The 18,883-nt window shown below is 49.8% G+C and overlaps 1 protein-coding gene across 5 annotated transcripts; it reads right to left on the reverse strand.

The window, feature by feature from the left end:
• Positions 1-77: 77 nt before the first annotated feature.
• Positions 78-17,884, reverse strand: TUT1 (terminal uridylyl transferase 1, U6 snRNA-specific). Of its 5 annotated transcripts, none has more exons than XM_054661114.2 (9): positions 17,426-17,689; positions 15,046-15,236; positions 7,406-7,721; positions 7,126-7,226; positions 4,571-5,040; positions 3,198-3,307; positions 2,923-3,033; positions 2,673-2,765; positions 78-1,145 (listed from the first exon to the last, which is right to left on the reverse strand). In XM_054661114.2, the coding sequence occupies exons 1-9, from the start codon at positions 17,619-17,621 to the stop codon at positions 724-726; spliced, it is 2,010 nt and encodes a 669-aa protein (XP_054517089.1). In that variant the 5' UTR covers positions 17,622-17,689; the 3' UTR covers positions 78-723.
• Between the last annotated feature and the right edge of the window lie 999 nt (positions 17,885-18,883).

An 18,883-nucleotide genomic window follows, 5' to 3' on the forward strand; every position in this document is an offset into this window, starting at 1 on the left:
AGTTCGGTATCCAGTGGCGCTGAATTGGAAAAAGAACTGGGTGGGTGGGGCCTGCTGGCCAGCGCGGAAACAGCTCGGGCCTGCGCATTGGAGCTCTTGACTGGCCCGCCCCTCAGGTGCAGCGGGCCAATCGGAGTCTAGACGTGGAGGTAGACAGCGTGGAGGGCGGGGAAGTTGTGAGAACCCGCTGGAAAAGCCGCGAGTTCTTGGCTACGTGGCGCGGTTGTTGGCCCGGCGCGGCCAGTGCTACTGGGGGCGTCCCTCTCTGGCCCGCCCAGGGACAAGTGACTTGATGGTAGATTTTGCCAAGCCCCTCACATGATTCTATGAAACTCGTGGGAGCGAGGAACAGCTGCTGCGCGGAGGTGGCAGTGTGTGTGCTAAATCCCTTTAGTTCCTGCTCTGCTTTTCCTCCAGAAAGGGATGAGCGTCTAACAGGGGCCCCGGTCTGAACCCGCCTGCCAAAGTGAGGTTTGCTCACATCCAACCCCTGACAGCTCCAGGGTGCTGTTACTGCGAGCAGGGCACCGGCCCTCCGGCCCGAAGCAGGGCAGGGACATGAGGGAGAACGCGCCCTGTCCCTCCCACCTCCTCCGGACTCGGCCCCTGGAGGGGCTGACGCTGGAAGACCTGACATCGTCGCTTCTGATGTTCATGGCTTTTGACCGATGTTCAGGTTTGAAATCTCTTACCCAGTTTAAGAACGGGATGAACTCTCCTCGTTTAAAGGAGAGAATGAAGAACCCTGAACGCAAATCTCCGTCCTTGTGCGCATAAATCTGAGGCGACAGGAAGAATGTGGAGGCAAACCTGGCTCTTCTCAGTACTGCTGGAGCCACCCACCGCTCTGCCATTCAGGAACTCTGCGCGGGTGCCAGGTGCCACGCGCGGTGCTGCCCCCGCACTCCCCTCGAGCTGTGCGAACTGTAGGAAGGAGAAGCTGGTGGGGTGGAGAGCAACAGGGAGAGACCCATGTTCGGGGTCAGACAGGAGCAGCTGCAGGAAGTTCTGGGGGAGGGGAAGGAGGATTATGACCAGATGGAAATGAAAGGAAACGGGAGACTGTATTAATAAACTAGCAGCTTTATTGCCCTTCAGGGGCCATGTCTTCACTTGAGATGTCGAATTGCTTGAGGGAGGAAAACCTGTAAGAAATGATGGAGATCAGGGAACAGGCCTTGGGGATCCTGGAGCGGGGTCACAGTGAGCATTCGGTCAGCCGGGGAGACAGACGCCACAAAGCTCAGCAGGGGCTCAGTTTCTGGCCTCTCTTCGCCACCACTCAGTCCTTTCAGTTCCTGGGTGACCTGAGCCTCAGTCGCCAGCCACCCTGCTCTTGTGCCAGCGCCACCTCCAGCTCCTTCCTTGGTTTGCTGCTGCAAGCGTCTACGGGCTCGCCGCCGCCCTTGCCACACTCGGTGCCACAAGGCACAGCGCCAGCTCGCTGAGGAGGGCAGGGATGCCCCCTTCCCTGCCTCACCCTGAGACCATTCTTGGGCTGCCTCATGTCCCTTGGGCCCCCGCTCTACCAGGGCTGCGTGGCTGGGCTGCCCCTCTTCTCCAGGGGCTCCATGCTTTCCAGTGGTCAGGGGCAGGTCCCCTGGCTGCCCAGGGCTCTGCATGGCCCAGTCCTGCACCATCTCTCCAACCTCTATAACCATCTCTTCTACCCTGTCTTCCCCACCGTCCCCTGCACATCCCTGCTGCTCCTCTTTCCCCTCCTCACAGCAGTTTTTCTGTCCATCTACTTTGAGTCTTTTGCTTGTCCCTCCCTGAGAGGACTCCCCAGTTCCACCTCCTTCTGACCGCGTTCTCTTGGTTCCCTGTTCTATATGGCACCCCAGTGCTTCCCTGAATACCTGCACCAGGGCAGCAGTGAGCTGGGTGAAGGGTGCAAGGGGTAAAGGGATCGGCGTAGCAGAGAGCAGGGAGCTGGGGGAGCTGGGCTGCAGAAGAGGGAGCAGCCCCCAGTCCCGACCCCGGGAGGAACGGCGCTGGTACTGGAGGCTTCGGCAGTAATTGGCTGCTGCTCGGCAGCAGTTCTGTAGGCGCCCAGCCACCCGGCTGGTCACATTGGCTGCGACATTGTGACTCAGGTCAAAAGGGTCCTGGAGATTCAGGGGGCCAAGGCGCAGACCCTCCCAGAGATTAGAAGGCAGGCCCCCTGCCACAGGCAGTGCCTGACCCTCCCGCAGGGACAGCAGGGAGCCACGAAGATCCCAACAAGATACACAGGAGAAGAACTGGGCTAGCAGGGAACCTGGAGGAGGAGGAAGAGTGGGGAAAGGGGGGTCACTTAGAGGCCAGAACTGATACAGGTCCTGCACCAGAGCCATTTCCTTAGCAGGACTTTTTCCCTTCCAAGGGGCTCAGCAGAGTCCCAGGAAGCTAGGCTTCTCTGATCCCTATAAACAAGAGGTCAAACCTCTCTCCCTGCCCCCACATGATGTCCTTGCCCAGATGCTGCTGCTCCTTGCTAGCCAGTGTAACCTTGGGCAAGTCACTTAATTGCTCCCAAACATGGTTTCTTCATCTGTAAAATAGCAGTAATAATATTAGGTATCTCACTTGCTTTCTGTGAGAACCATGCCTGGCACACAGTTAGTGTGATATATGTTACCTACTGTTGATGAACATCATTACTAGCCCTCTACCAGGCTCCCCAAACTCACTGAGGGGCTCCACATTTGTGCTGGGCTCCAGTCTTGAGGCATCCCTGGGGAAACTGCAGTCCCAGCCATCGACTTCCACCTGTTCCCCCTCTCCTGTGAAAGTAAATAAGGTGAGAGTCAGTCTGGAAGCAAGGAGATTGAGGGTGGGGGTAGAGAGATCTCATTCACAGAGCTGCTTTGTGTATCTAAGTGTGATGAAGGAGAGAGAGGAAACTAACAAGATGGAGAGGGTGGAGGCTAGGCCGAGTACCTGCTTTCTGGGTGAGCTGGGACACAGTGGGCAACACAGGAGGGTCCCTGGTCTGAAGAAAATAGATCACCAGCAAGGTCAGGGCGTAGTTACTGAGAAGGGGGCCACTCCCTGGGTAAATATGCAATAATTCCGGTTAGATCAGAGGTGCTTCTAATCCCCTCACTGGCAGTTTTCTCAACCCCGGTGCCCATTCTGACCTCCCTTCTCTCTCTGAATCCCTACCTTTGTCCTGAGACCAACTCAGCCCCAAGTCTGTCCTGATCCATTCTCACCTGACAGCCCCCGACCCTGAGCCCAGCAGCGGAGGGTGTACACGAGGGGCCGGACTCGACCATCCAGCTCAGAGCAGAGACTCAGGAAACGGGAGTTATGCAGGGCCAGCCTGGGACAAAGCAGGGACAAGGGTGTTAGGGCTTGGGGATGTCAGAACCTACCACCCCCAGCTTTCATTCCAGACTTGCATAACTGGGGCCAGCTGGAATAAGGCCAGAACAGTTTCCCCAAATGTTGCTCACTGATCTTGTGAGACAGTGTGCGAAAGGACAAAGGAGTTCGGGAAACACTTCATCCTGTACGCCCATCCTGGACATTCACAGCACATTATTATAAGACTGTTCATGAGCCATGGTCACACCACTGCACTCCAGCCTGGGTGACAGAGCAACATCCCATGTCAGAAAAAAAAAAAAAAAAAAAAAGACTGCCCAGAGCCTTTACTATGCAAAGAAACAAAGACAGGAAAAGAGAGAGGAAGGAAGGAAAGGAGAGAGGGCAAGGGGCGAAGGGAGGAAATGGAGAAACCTTTTTGCATCTAATTTTGAATTTCCCAAATTTATTCAACGCAGAGCTCTTTTCTACATCCCTTGAAAGTAGTATTCTAGGGCGCGGTGCCTCACGCCTGTAATCCCAGCACTTTGGGAGGCCGAGGCGGGCAGATCACCTGAGGTCAGGAGTTCGAGATCAGCCTGGGCAACACAGCGAAATCCCATCTCTACTAAAAATACAAAATTAGCCGGGTGTGGTGGCACATGCCTGTAATCCCAGCTACTCGGGAGGCTGAGGCAGGAGAATTGCTTGAACCTGGGAGGCGGAGGATCCAGTGAGCTGAGATCGCGCCATTGCACTCCAGCCTGGGCAACAAGAGTAAATCTCCGTCTTACAAAAAAAAAAAAGTAGTATTCTAAGGAACACACTTTACAAACACTGAAATGGAAGCCAGGCAGGAGGAGATAAGGGACAGAAAGAGGGATGGTCCCAAACAAGGACAAACTTGAGACTTGGCAGGTGCAGGAGTTTCCCAAGCCAGACTCTCCTGGCCCATCCCAGAATTCTCAGCTGGCCTGCCCCAAAGAAAGGTACGGTGCCTCAAGCCTGTAGTCCCAGCACTTTGGGAGGCCGAGGCAGGTGATCACCTGAGGTCGGGAGTTCGAGACCAGCCTGACCAACATGGAGAAACCCCGTCTCTACTAAAAATACAAAATTAGCCCGGCGTGGTGGCGCATGCCTGTAATCCCAGCTACTTGGGAGGCTGAGGCAGGAGAATCACTTCAACCTGGGAGGCAGAGGTTGCGGAGAGCCAAGATGGCACCATTGTACTCCAGCCTGGGCAACGAGTGAAATGTCGTCTCAAAAAAAAGAAAGGTACCGGTTACTGAGGGAGACGTCACCGTGGAGACCTGAAGGCCGATGACAGAACTTGACCACAGGGCGCCGGGCAGAGGGCACAGTTTGGACTCGATACACCCCAGGGACACAGCCCCGGAGAATGGATCCCACCAGCTCCAGCATTGCTGCCCCCTCTGCTTTCTCCTCCTTTGGGGTCTCTGCTAGTTCCGGGGCCTTCCCCAGGTCCCCCTCTTCCCTGTCCTCTAGCAGTGGTGAAGCTGGAGGCAGAGACTGGGGAGAAGCAAGGGTCTCGGAGGCCAAGGCAGAGTCCGGAGTTTGGGGCGCCAGGGAGGAGGAAGGGGTTTCAAAGTCCAGGGCTTCAGAATCCTGGGGAGAAGCAGGAGGTTGTGAATCTGGAGGGGAAGCTGGGGTGCAGGCCAGGGCTTGAGGGTCCAGTGGGGAAGCCAGGGCCGAGTCCAGCGATGGAGATTCTGGAGCCTTTGGGACTGGCTGTGGACAGAAATGAACTGAGTGAAATGTTTCTGCTGTTCCCTAAGCAGGGATCTCTCAAGATAATATTACTTCCAGCTTATTCAGCTCTATTCTAAGGTCTTTATACATATTAACTCATTTAATCTTCACAGGAACCCTTTTTTTTTTAAAAGATAACCTTTTAATTCTATAAAATAAAAGGTCTACCTCTGCAAAAAATGTCATTGTCGTGAAAGACAAAAACAGAGGAACTATTACAGACTAAAGAGAAACTGTAACAGTCCATTGACAGGACAGCTGACCAAATTAGAGTATGGACTGTAAAGTCTGTAAAGGTTTACATCTGTGTCAGTGTAACATTTCCTCAACTTGATAATGGTACTGTGGTTATACACTAGAATACCTTTACACTAGAATACCTTTGTTCTTGCATAACACACATTGAAGTATTGAGGGGTAAAGGAATGTGATACATGCAACCTTCTCTCAGATGATTCAGAAAATATAAATAGAGAGTGTGTGTGTAGAGAAAGATAAAAAGAATGATAAAACATTTTAAAACTCCTGTTGCGGGGGCAGCAGGCATATAGAAACTACTTTCTGCTCACTTTTGCTGTGAATCTAACACTGCTCTAAAAAATAAAGTCTATTTTTTTTTTTTTTTTTTTTGAGATGGAGTCTCAATCTGTCATCCAGGCTGGAGTGCAGTGGCGCGATCTCGGCTCACTGCAACCTCCGCCTCCTGGGTTCAAGCTGTCTCTCCTGCCTCAGCCTCCTGAGTAGCTGGGATTACAGGTGCGTGCCACCATACCCGGCTGATTTTTGTATTTTTAGTAGAGACAGCATTTCACCATGTTGGCCAGACTGGTCTCAAACTCCTGACCTCAGGTGATCCACCTGCCTTGGCCTCCCAAAGTGCTGGCATTACACAGGCGTGAAGCACTGCGCCCGGCCAAGTCTATTTTTTGAAAATAATAATAGGCTGGGCATGGGGGCTTATACCTGTAATCCCAACAATTTGGGAGAATGAGGCAGGAGGATTCCTTGAGCCCAGGAGTTCGAGACCAGCCTGGGAAACATAGTGAGACCCTATTTCTAAGTAATAATAATAATCCCTTCCTAAAAAGAATCTGTACATTAGATGTTAGAAAATACAGGTAAGTGGCCGGGCATGGTAGCTCATTCCTGTAATCCCAGCACTTTGGGAGGCCAAGGTGGGTGGATCACTTGAGGCCAGGAGTCCAAGACCAGTCTGGCCTACATGAAGAAATCCCATCTCTACTAAAAATACAAAAAATTAGCCAGGCATGGTGGCGTGTGCCTGTATTCCGAGCTACTTGGGAGGCTGAGGCACGAGAATCACTTGAACCCAGGAGGTGGAGGTTGCAGTGAGCCGAGATCACAGCACTGTACTCCATTTTGGGTGACAGAGTTAGACTGTCTCTCAAAAAAAAAAAGAAAGAAAATACACATAAGCAAAACTAAAAGGACCTTATTGTATAATTTTAAATATATTTTTTCCAAAATAAGATCATATTGCACACACCATTTTGAAATTTTTTTTTTTGTTATGACTGCCAGGTATCCATGTCAATTCTTTTTTTTTTTTTTTTTTTTTTTGAGGAGTCTCCCTCTGTCACCCAGGCTGGAGTGCAGTGGCACAATCTCGGCTCACTGCAACCTCTGCCTCCCGGGTTCAAGTGATTCTCCTGCCTCGGCCTCCCAAGTAGCTGGGACTACAGGTGTACACCACCACACCCAGCTAATTTTTGTATTTTTTTTTTAGTAGAGATGGGGGTTTCACTATATGTTGGCCAGGCTGGTCTTGAACTCCTGACCTCAGGTGATCCACCCACCTCAGCCTCCCAAAGTGCTGGGATTACAGGCGCGAGCCACTGCGCCTGGCCCTGTCAGTTCATTTTCATCCTATCTAATACTCATCCATATTCACATCTCTCCAATTACAATAAACTCTTTCAGGTAGGTCCTATAATCTGCATTGTAGATGAGGAACTAAGACATGGAGAGCTAAAGGACTTGCCCACAGTCACATGGCCATTCTCATGGACTTTTCCCAGCTGCCTCCCTGGGACACTCACTCACCTGGGGCTCTTCCAAGTCACCCAGATCCAAGAAGAGGTCAAGATCACAGCCATGGACATCGAAGCTATTTATGGAAGAGCCAAAAGGGTGGACCACACAGCCTGGGTGCCGAGCAGAGAAGAAAGGTCAAGAGAAGTTAGGGAGGAGCAGGGGGAAGAACAAAACAGAGCACAAAGATGGAAGAGCAACCAAACACCTCTAGCGGAGGAAGGACTGGGGATACAGACACAGGAGAGCAAAGGCCAGGGAGGGCTCAGACATAGTAGGGGAGGTAACTTACCAGGGAAGAACTCTGTGAAGACCTCCTGCATCAGGGCCACCACTAGGCTGCGAAGCTGCCGCTCAGCCTCGGACAACTCCCTCAGCCCCACAAGCTTTATCATTTGTGCCCCCACGTCTGCAGCCTCAGCTAGCGCTTTGGCCAGCTGGTGACTGTCGGGGGCCGCTCCTTTGGGGGATTTGGAGGCCGGGCTCTGGAACTCCTTCTGCTCCCGTGGGCGGACACGCAGGCGATGTCCTCCCAGGCTGTGCTGGGACTGTGACAAGACAGCCTCTCGAGCACCCACGTCCCCCATCTCCACAATGGCAAACACTCCCTGGTAAACAACAGGGGCAGAGATGATGATTTTGGAACCAAGAATCTAAGCACGTGATCTACAGTGGATGAGAATATTTGAAATGGAGACTATCCCATAAATTGAGAATATTTGCTTGCTGTTTTCATAATAACAGGGGACATATCTAGAAAAGCAATTTTCAGCCAGGTGCAGTGACTCATGCCTGTAATCCCAGCACTTTGGGAGGCTGAGGCAGGAGAACTGCTTGAGCCCAGGAGTTGGAGACCAACCAGGGCAACATAGTGAGATCCCATCTCTACAAACAATTTTTTTTTTTTTGAGATGGAGTCTTACTCTGTCACCCAGGCTGGAGTGCAGCGGGGTGATCTCGGCTCACTGCAACCTCTGCCTCCCAGGTTCCAGCGATTCTCCTGCCTCAGCCTCCCTAGTAGCTGGGATTACAGGCACATGCCACCATGCCCAGCTAATTTTTGTATTTTCAGTAAAAATGGGGTTTCACCATGTTGGCCAGGCTGGTCTCTAATTCCTAAACTCCTAAACTCGGCCTCCTAAAGTGCTGGGATTACAGGTGTGAGCCACTGCACCTGGCCAGTACAATTTTTTTAAATTAGCCAGGTAATCCCAGCTACTGGAGAGGAAGAGATGGGAGGATTGCTTGAGCCCGGGGGCTGAGATTGCAATGAGCCGAGATCACACCACTGCACTCCAGTCTGGGTGACACAACCACACCCTGTCTCAAAAAAAAAAAAAAAAAGAAAAGAAAAAGAAAATTAGCCAGGCATGGCAGCACACACCTGTAGTTCCAATTACTTGGGAGGCTATGGTAAGAGCATCACTTGGGCCCAGGATGTTGAGGCTGCAGTGAGCTGTGATTGTGATTGCACCACTACACACCAGCCTGAGAGACAGCGAGACCCTGTCTCAAAAAAAAGTAGAAAAACAATTCTTTCCCTCACTCCTATTCCACACATTTTACTCTCACCCCAGTCTGCCTCTAAAAACCTCATTTTATCTACATTATTTGTCCCCTACTCTTCCCAATGATGTGATTACACTATGACCCACCCTATAACTTTTCCTGATACAATTAGAATTTTTTTAAACATTTATTAAGGATCCATGTAACAGAATGAGTCCACTTTAAAAATCTTTTAAAAAATCAATTCATGCAGCTGGGTGCAGTGGCTCACGCCTGTAATCCCAGCACTTTAGGAGGCCGAGGTGGGTGGATCATGAGGTCAGGAGATAGAGACCATCCTGGCTAACATGGTGAAACCCCGTCTCTACTAAAAATACAAAAAATTAGCCAGGCGTGGTGGTGGGCGCCTGTAGTCCCAGCTACTAGGGACGCTAAGGCAGGAGAATGGCATGAACCCAGGAGGCGGAGCTTGCAGTGAGCTGAGATGGCGCCACTGCACTCCAGCCTGGGCGACAGTGGGAGACTCTGTCTCCAAAAAAAAAAAAAAAAAAAAAAATCAATTCATGTAATAAACACTGTGCGAGGCATAAATACAAACTCATAAACCCTGTCTTCAAGAACTCACTATCTAGGAATAACAGCAATATAACAACTATATTGTTGTAAGTTGGTGAGTTCAATGATATTCACTGGCCATATTTTTTTAAAGGTAAAATATTAGCAAGAAGAGGAAAAACGCCGGGCGCAGTAGCTCACGCCTAATCTCAACACTTTGGGAGGCCTAGGCGGGTGGATCACTTGAGGTCAGGAGTTCAAAACCAGCCTGACCAACATGGCAAAACCCCATCTCCACTAAAAATACAAAATTAGCCAGATATGGTGGTACATGCCTGTAATCCCAGCTACTCAGGAGGCAATTGCTTGAACCCGGGAGGCGGAGGTTACTGTGAGCCGAGATTGTGCATTGTACTCCAGTCTGTCCAGTCTGGACAACAAGAGCGAATCTCCGTCTCAAAAGGAAAAAAAAAGAAGAGGAAAAACAGGACTGCTTTAGGGAAAAAAGTCCATATTCTTTTATATCCTCCAATGGTAAAGCTGGACCCTCATCTTGTTTATAAAAAGATTCCTGCTACAGTAAGGTAGCACCAAGACAGAGTGGTGCTAGCATAAAGATAGACATTCAGATGAAGGGAATGGAATTGAGACCCTGAAAGAAACTCACACATCTTTGGTCAACTGATTTTGAACAACGGTGTCAAGAAGATTCAATGGGGAAAGAACAGTCTTGTCAACAAATTGTGCTGGGACAACTGGATAGCCACATGCAAAACAATGATGTTGAACCTTTACCTCACACCATACATAACAATTAACTCAACCAGGAGGATGGCTTCACCAGTACACAGGCCTAAATCACAAATGGGAAGTAACCAAGAAAGGATAAGGCGTTTCTTTTTGGAGTGGTGAAAACATTCTGGAATCAGTCATGAGGGTTGAAGAACCCTGTGAATATACTAACACTCAGTGAATTTTTTTTTTTTTTTTTTTTTTTTTTTGAGACAGAGTGTCTCTGTCACTCAGACTTGAGTACAGTGGCACACTCTCGGCTCATTATTACCTCTGCCTCCCGGGGTTCAAGCAATTATCCTACCTCAGCCTCCCTAGTAGCTGGAATCAAAGACACGCACCACTACACCTGGCTAATTTTTGTATTTTTAATAGAGATGTGGTTTCACCACGTTAGCCAGGCTGGTCTCAAACTCCTGATCTCAAGTGATCCTCCCACCTCGGCCTCCCAGAGGGCTGGGATTACAGGTATCAGCCACCACACCCACCCCTAAATTGTATACTTTTTTTTTTTTTTTTTTGAGATGGAGTTTCGCTCTGTCACCCAGGCTGGAGTGCAGTGGCACGATCTTGGCTCACAGCAACCTCTGCCTCCCAGGTTCAAGTGATTCTCCTGCTTTCTGCCTCCCGAGTAGCTAGGATTATAGGTGCCCACCACCACACCCAGGTAATTTTTTGTATTTTTAGTAGAGATGGGGTTTCACCATGTTGGCCAGGCTGGTCTCCAACTCCTAACCTTAGGTGATCCACCTGCCTCGGCCTCCCAAAGTGCTGGGATTACAGGCCATGAGCCACCATGCCCAGCCAATTGTATACTTTTTGTTTATTTATTTTTTTACCCAATAGTAAATAACCAACCAATGAATTGTATACTATTTATTTTATTTTACTTTTTTTTTTTGAGAAGGAGTCTCGCTCTGTTGCCCAGGCTGAGTGCAGTGGCACGATCTCGGCTCACTCCAACCTCCGCCTCTCGGGTTCAAGCAATTCTCCTGCCTCAGTCTCCCGAGTAGCTGGGATTACAGGAATCTGCCACTACGCCCAGCTAATTTTTTTGTATTTTTAGTAGAGACAGTTTCACCATGTTGGCCAGGCTGGTCTCAAACTCCTGACCTCAGGTGATCTACCCACCTCAGCCTCCCAAAGTGCTGGGATTACAGGTGTGAGCCACCTGGCCCGGCCACACCCTTCTTTTTTTAAAGACAGGATTTTGCTCTGTCACCAAGACTGGAGTGCAGTGATGTGATTATAGCTCACTGTAGCTTTGAATTCCTGGGCTCAAGCGAACCTCCCGCCTCAGCCTCCTCAGTAGCTGGGATGATAGGGGCGCACCACCATGCGCAGACTTACTTCTACCCCTATGCCAAACACAGCAAAGAACTGAAGTGAGGCCAAGGACAAAGGTAGCTACTTGGACCTGCCCAGGCCAGTCTTCTGACTCTAATAAACCACAGTTTACCAGACTGCAGTACACCACCAAGTTTGTAACCAAAGCCCCAGATGGAAATTAAGAGTCTCTTTCACTGGGCCTGTCTGTGCTCCTATTTTTCTCCAAAACCTCACAGAAGGCATCAGGGAGGGCAGGACTGGCAGATTCAGAAGACTGTGTCAGCTGGGCGTGGTAGCTCATGCATGTAATCCCAGCACCCTGGGAGGCTAAGGCGGGCAGATCATGTGACGCCAGGAGTTCCAGACCAGCCTGGCCAACATGGTGAAACCCATCTCTACTAAAAATACAAAAATTAGCCGGGCATGGTGGCAGGCGCCTGTAAACCCAGCTACTCAGGAGGCAGAGGTTGCAGTGAGCCAAGATCGCGCCACTGCACTCCAGCCTGGGAGACAGAATGAGACTCCACCTCAAAAATAAATAAACAGGCCGGGCACGGTGGCTCACGCCTGTAATCCCAGCACTTTGGGAGGCCGAGGCAGGCGGATCACCTGAGGTCGGGAATTCCAGACCAGCAACATGGAGAAACCCCATCTCTACTAAAAATACAAAATTAGCCAGGCGCGGTGGCGCATGCCTGTAATCCCAGCTACTCGGGAGGCTGAGGCAGGAGAATCACTTGAACCCGGGAGCCAGAGGTTGCGGTGAGCTGAGATCGCCCCAAGCCAAGTTCGCGCCACTGCATTCCAGCCTGGGCAACAAGGGCAAAACTCCTTCTCAAATAAATAAATAAATAAAAATAAGGAGCCTGTGTCCTTGCCATTTTTGTCCTCTCAACACCACCATCCATAGCTAGAGTTACTATTTGTTGAGGGCTTATTATAAACTAAGCAGTTCACACAAACGATGTCTGAGGCTCATAAGACACCTACGAAGTATGTATTATTATTTCCATTTTACAAATTAAGAAACTGAAACTCAAAGAGGTTAAGTAACTTGTAACTGCCTCACAAGCAGTGTCTTAAACTCCCAAATCTCCAACTGCCTACTGACCATTTCCCTTAAGGGAATGTTGTGGAGATTAGATGCAAGTGTACATAATGTGCTTAGCACACAATTGATGCATAGTAGTTCCTCAATAAAAATGTTAATCATTAGGCGGAGCACAGTGGCTTATGCCTGTAATCCCAGCAGTTTGCGTGGCTGAGGTGGGCGGATCACTTGAGGCCAGGAGTTCAAGACCAGCATGGCCAACATGGAGAAATCCTGTCTCTACTAAAAATACAAAAAATTAGGCCAGGCACAGTAGTTCACACCTGTAATCCCAGCACATTGAGAGGCCGAGGTAGGCGGATCACCTGAGGTCAGAAGTTCGAGACCAGCCTGGCGAACATGGTGAAACCTGGTCTCTACTAAAAATACAAAAATTAGCCGGGTGTGGTGGCACGCGCCTGCAGTCCCAGCTACTCCGGAGGCTGAGGCGGGAGAATCGCTTGCTGGGATTACAGGCGCCTGCCACCACACCCAGCTAATTTTTGTATTTTTAGTAGAGATGGGGTTTCGCCATGTTGGCCAGGCTGGTCTCGAACTCCTGACCTTAGGTGATCCTCCCACCTCAGTCTCCCAAAGTGCTGGGATTACAGGTGTAAGCCACTGTGCCCAGTCGAGAGAAATACTTTTTCTAAAGGCCTCCTCAGTAAACTTCTACTTATATCTCAGTGGCCAGAATTCTACCACAAAAAAACTCCCTCTCAAAAAAAAAAAAAAAAAAAAAGGAAAAAGAAAAGGCATTTTTCTCAGAATAAAAGGAAAAAAAGAGGAGGGGACTCAAACTCAGCTGACACTAACCTTTTTTTATGAGATGGAGTTTCGCTCTTGTTGCCCAGGCTGGAATGCAATGGCCCGATGTCGGCTCAAGGCAGCCTCCGCCTCCCGGGTTCAAGCGATTCTCCTGCCTCAGCCTCCCGAGTAGCTGGGATTACAGGCATGTGCCACCACGCCCCGCTAATTTTGTATTTTTAGTAGAGACGGGGTTTCTCCATGTTGGTCAGGCTGATCTCGAACTCCCGACCTCACATGATCCACCCGCCCCAGCCTACCCAAGTGCTGGGATTACAGGCGTGAGCCACTGGACCTGGCCGACACTAACCTTTTATACTCTGCCCTACAACCTGCCCCTTCTTCTTTTCTGAAGATATGGGGCAGCAGTATCGTAACTATGAAGAGCCACATACGAATAATGGCAGAGCAGGAAAACAGCAAAGCCCTGAACTGTCCAGGTCTGGACTTCTTGTTACATGAGAAAATCTAAATTCCTATTGTTTAAGCCATTTGTAGTTTGGTTGCTGAATGCAATCCCTAACAAACACAGGCTCCATCCCATTCTAAAAGATAACCTGGGCTGCAAAGGGATATTTTGGATCACCTAAGCCATGCCTACATAACAAGAGTACAGCCTCAGAACCACAGTATGACCAAGGAACACAGCACCTCAACAGTGAACTTTTTTCAAGGGACCAAAACCTACAGGGAAGCAACACAAAAAGCACAAGCTTGTTTATCTAACACTCTCCAAAGGACAGGGTGTTCTAACCAAACAACCTTAGTACCCTCAGTGTAAGTTAATAAACTGCTAACTGGTTTATCAACCAGGTTCTTGTGGAGTTGATCCAATGGTATGTTGTCTTTAAGCACCAACTTTCACTATAATTACTTAATTGTTTACTTTCTCCTCTAGACTATAGGCTCTGTGAGAGCAGGGACCATATCTATCTCATTCACTACTCAGAATGCAGCCCTAAGCATAGTGCCTAGTACAAAGTTAGCTGTGAATAAATATTTGGCAAAGAATTCACTGAATCAATAGATGACACACACAAAAAAATCCCCCAGTGACTAACTCTGGTGAAGTGATAAAATCCAAAGGGTGGGACTGGGAGCAGTGGCTCACGCCCGTAATCCCAGCATTTGGGGAGGTTGAGGTGCACGGATCACCTGAGGTCAGGAGTTCGAGACCAGCCTGGCCAACATGGTGAAACCCTGTCTCTACTAAAAATACAAAAATTAGCTGGGCATGGGGGCACGCGCCCGTAATCTCAGTTGCTTGGGTGGCTAAGGTGTGAGAATTGCTGGAACCCAGGAGGTAGACGTCACAGTGAGCTGAGATTGTGCCACTGCACTCAAAAATATAATAATAAAAATAAAAATTCAAGGGGTGGGGGAGGTGTGAGAAGCTCCCAAAGCTGGTCTAGCCCAAGTACTGTGATGTCCATCAAGAATAAGCCACATTAGGAACCAGCTCAAAGAGGCTGTTGGTTTCTCTCTCTTGTCTCTTTGGTACACAGCACATCTGATTCATTCTTTTTTTTCTTAAGACGGAGTCTCGCTCTGTAATCCAGGCTGGAGCACAGTGGCACGATCTCAGCTCGCTGCAACCTTCACCTCCCGGGTTCAAGCGATTCTCCTGCCTCAGCATCCCAAGTAGCTGGGACTACAGGCATGCGCCATCACGCCCAGCTAATTTTTTATTTTTAGTAGAGATGGGGTTTCACCATGTTGGCCAGGCTGGTCTCAAACTCCTAACCTCAGGTAATCCGCCTGCCTCAGCCTCCCAAAGTGATGGGATTACAGGCGTGAGCCATCGCGCCCAGCACTGATTCATTCTTTAACCCGAGAGCCATTCACTTTACCTTGTCCTTGTCCATGACAACACTGGCCACAGGTCCAAATGCTAGGAAGTACTCAGAGAGCTGAGCAGAATCCACATCCCTGGGAAAGCCACTGACAAACACACTTCGAAGTCCCTGGGCCTTTCTCGCAGCTCGTAGTTCTACCAGGTGCCGGTGCTTTCTGCCTCCCAAGTGGGCATCAAGGCTGGGTCCTGCAAAGACAAGTGTGAGACAAAAACATGCAAAGCACTCTTCGACGTGTCTGCCTTTGCTCTCTGCATACCTAAATCTTACTGATCCTTCCAAGCCACAGAAACTGTGACCTTTGAATAAACAAAGTCCTGGCTCCTTTCACCTTCCTCTCTTATACATTTGTCTAAATAGTACATTCTTTTTTTTTTAATTTATTTTTTTTAAACAGAGTCTCACTGTCGCCCCCGCTGGAGTTCAGTGGCGCAGTCTCCACTCACTGCAACGTCTGCCTCCCAGGTTCAAGAAATTCTCCTGCCTCAGCCTCATGAGTAGGTGGGACTACAGGCGCGTGTCACCACACCCGGCTAATTTTTGTATTTTTAGTAGAGACGAGGGTTCCCAGGAGAACTGGCTACACTACAAGTATTTTGTTTATTTTTACTTAAAGAACAGTGTGATAGTAAAGTATTTCTTAAACCACCTATTTGTGCTAGGTAGAGTTGGAAACAAATTAACAGGTAACTTATCCAGGTCATCTACACAAGAACTAAAAAAATTTGGATCCTGGAATACTTTGTGGATCATCTTTGGACATGGTATAATATAGTGATGTCAAAGGCAGGATCTGAAATTACATTGCCCAAGTTCAAATCCCAGCTCTGTCAAGCTGTGTGAGACCTTGGTCAAGTTATGAAGCCTCACTGTGCATCAACTTCCTCAGATATAAAATGGAAATAACAGTACCTAGCACCTCACACACAGGTATTATTCAGATATATCACTTGGCAGAGAGAGTCTGGTACACGATAAATGTTGAAAAACTAGCCGTTGCTATTATTTTATTGAGTTAGCTGCTTGATGTCACCAAAGTAAATGTGGGGCCAAAGAAGACTCCTAGGTTTCTGGCTTGGCTTACTGGATGAACAGTGATAGTGCCATTCACAGTGAAAAGGAAGAATGGAAGTAAACCCTGTTTAGGGAACACTGTGATTCCAGACTTCAAAAGTAGGGCTGGGCACATTGGCTCACGCCTGTAATCCCAGCACTTTGGGAGGCCAAGATGGGAAGATCGCTTGAGGCCAGGAATTGGAGACCAGCCTAGGCAACATGGTGAAAACCCATCTCTACAAAAAACTAAAAAATTTGCCAAGTAGGCCGGGCGCGGTGGCTCAGGCCTGTAATCCCGGCACTTTGGGAGGCCGAGGCGGGCGGGTCACGAGGTCAGGAGATCGAGACCATCCTGACTAACATGGTGAAACCTCGTCTCTACTAAAAAATACAAAAAATTAGCCAGGCGTGGTGGCGGGTGCCTGTAGTCCCGGCTACATGGGAGGCTGAGGCAGGAGAATGGGGTGAACCCAGGAGGTGGAGCTTGCAGTGAGCCAAGATCGTGCCACTGCAATCCAGCCTGGGTGACAGAGTGAGACTCTGTCTCAAAAAAAAAAAAAAAGAAAAAGAAAAAAAGAAATTAGCCAAGTATGGTGGTGCACACCTGTAGACTCAACTACTTGGGAGGCTAGCCAGGGGTATGGTTTGAGCCCGGGAGGTTGAGGCTGCAGTGAGCCAAGATCACACCACCGCACTGCAGCCTGGGTGACAGAGCAAGACCTTGTCTCAAAAAAAAAAAAAAAAAGTGGAATTTGAAGTTACAGTGAACCCCTTGTCTGTCATACAAGAACCTTGTCTATTTTTCCAAACCCATCTTCTGTCTCTTCCTCACTGGTACCTTATGGTCTAGTCATTCATGCCACACCTATTTCATCCATCCCCTCCTTTGAGTAGGTCCTCTGTAGGGCTTCTCTGATTTAGTTACTGATTCTCTGTGGTCCCACAGTTCTCCGAACATATCTATAAAGCATTGAAACTTTCTCATTCTCTAGACGGTGAGCTCCTTCATCTCTGAACCCCCCTCCCCCACCTAAAGATCAGCAGAATACCAGGCACAGAGCATATGTCCAATAGATGATGGTTAAAGAAGTAATAAAACAATTAAACTTGCGTTGTGGAGATTTCATATACTGAGGAGTGTAATGTGGTGGGACTTTCCCGACTCTCCAAATCCCCTCGGACTTGCAGAGAAAAACGGAGGTGAGAGACCCTACCAATCAACTTGACAAGAACGACTGACCACCTATAACCCTAACTTTCGCCAGGATCAAAAGACGAAAGCCCGCAACCACCCCCGGGTCCCTCACTAGCCACCGCTTACGGTTGGCTGTAGTAACGTGGCAGAGGCAGCAGCGGAACCCCCCACGCGGCAGCGATTCGACATCCGAATCCACCGCCGCCATAGCGACTCTCCTGTACCGACAAAAACACAAGCACCTCTGCCACCACCGGAACCCACTTCGCCAAAGCTCAACGCGCTCGGAAGCAACTTCCGCCGGTCCGATAGGAAGTGACATAAAGTCGTTCAATTGCGCGGACACACTCCTCCGGAAACCAAGCTCCTTCGACTCTGGGTTCCGTTTCTAGCCGCTGTCCAGTCCCCGCCCGTTTTAGGAAAAGCCGCGCGTTACGATGCTTATCTGCATGCGGTAAGCCGATTGGTGTGCTTTAAGCTGTTCAGACGTTGATTGGCCCAAAGCATCGTGAATATTCATGACAGCAGCCACAAAGGCCGGCGCCGGGTGGCATCTTGCGGCAGCTCCTTCACCCCGCAGTAGACACCCGTGCGTCTGTACCCTCGACCCTTATTTACCCGATGAATAAAGGCGGAGGATCGGCGGCTTCCAATTCTTTGCCCCACGGAGCCCAGGGCTGTCCCTGGACTTCCAACCTTTTCAGGGCTGTTACTCCCTCCCTCCGCCCCCTGTCCTCCCGCAAAACGGGTGTTCTGCGACGGCTTCTAGCCCTGGTTGGGGAGCTCTGCCACCACCGGGCACCTTCCGGACTCCACGAGGTCCCTGGAGCCAGGCCCATTCCTTCCGCAGTAGTGGGCTGCGTGGTGTACGCCGGAGGCGCCAGAGCCACTGGCGCACCTCAGAGCAGTGCGACAAGACAAAACCGAGTGCCAGTAACTGAGTTTAGACACTGGAGGGGGCGAATGCTGTCAACCCCCTCCTGGTATAATTGTCAGTTCATCCCAACACCGCCGAGGTGTAGGCTCAGGACAGGGAGGGACTACTGGGAGCTGGGGATGCCCTAGGGACAGGGACCATAACGAGGTGGAGAGGACTATCAGATGGGCTCAGCAGCTTGTGCTGTGGTTATCAGCCCACAGCTTTGAATGGCGCAAAGAGCAGTGGACCTAAGGCAGACACCAAGGTCTTTGACCTTGAGCAAGTCACAACTGTTGAGGCTGTTTCCCATCTCTAAAGGAAGTGCCCAAGGAGCACATAGCAGGCTGAACTTCTTGTTCTCTATCCTAAGGTGTTCCTTCTAATGGGCCCAGCTCAGGCATCTAATCTCAGTGTCCCAAACCTTTAAGGCAGGAAACAGTGCTACAGTGGATCGGGATATCAAGGCAGTTGCTGAGACTGGCCTTGAGGATCCTGAAGCAGCAGGCTGTACACATACACCCAGAGGTGCTAGGGTGGTTCAGTGGTAGAATTCTCGTCTGCCAAATACACCACACAGCTAGGTGAGGGGATCCTCCTATAACCCCACCACCACCCCCAAGGGGGTATACATGTTACCCTGGCTGCTAGCAACTTCCAGAATTCCT

This window comes from Pan troglodytes, chromosome 9 (genome assembly GCF_028858775.2).
Source record: "Pan troglodytes isolate AG18354 chromosome 9, NHGRI_mPanTro3-v2.0_pri, whole genome shotgun sequence".
NCBI lineage: Eukaryota > Metazoa > Chordata > Mammalia > Primates > Hominidae > Pan > Pan troglodytes.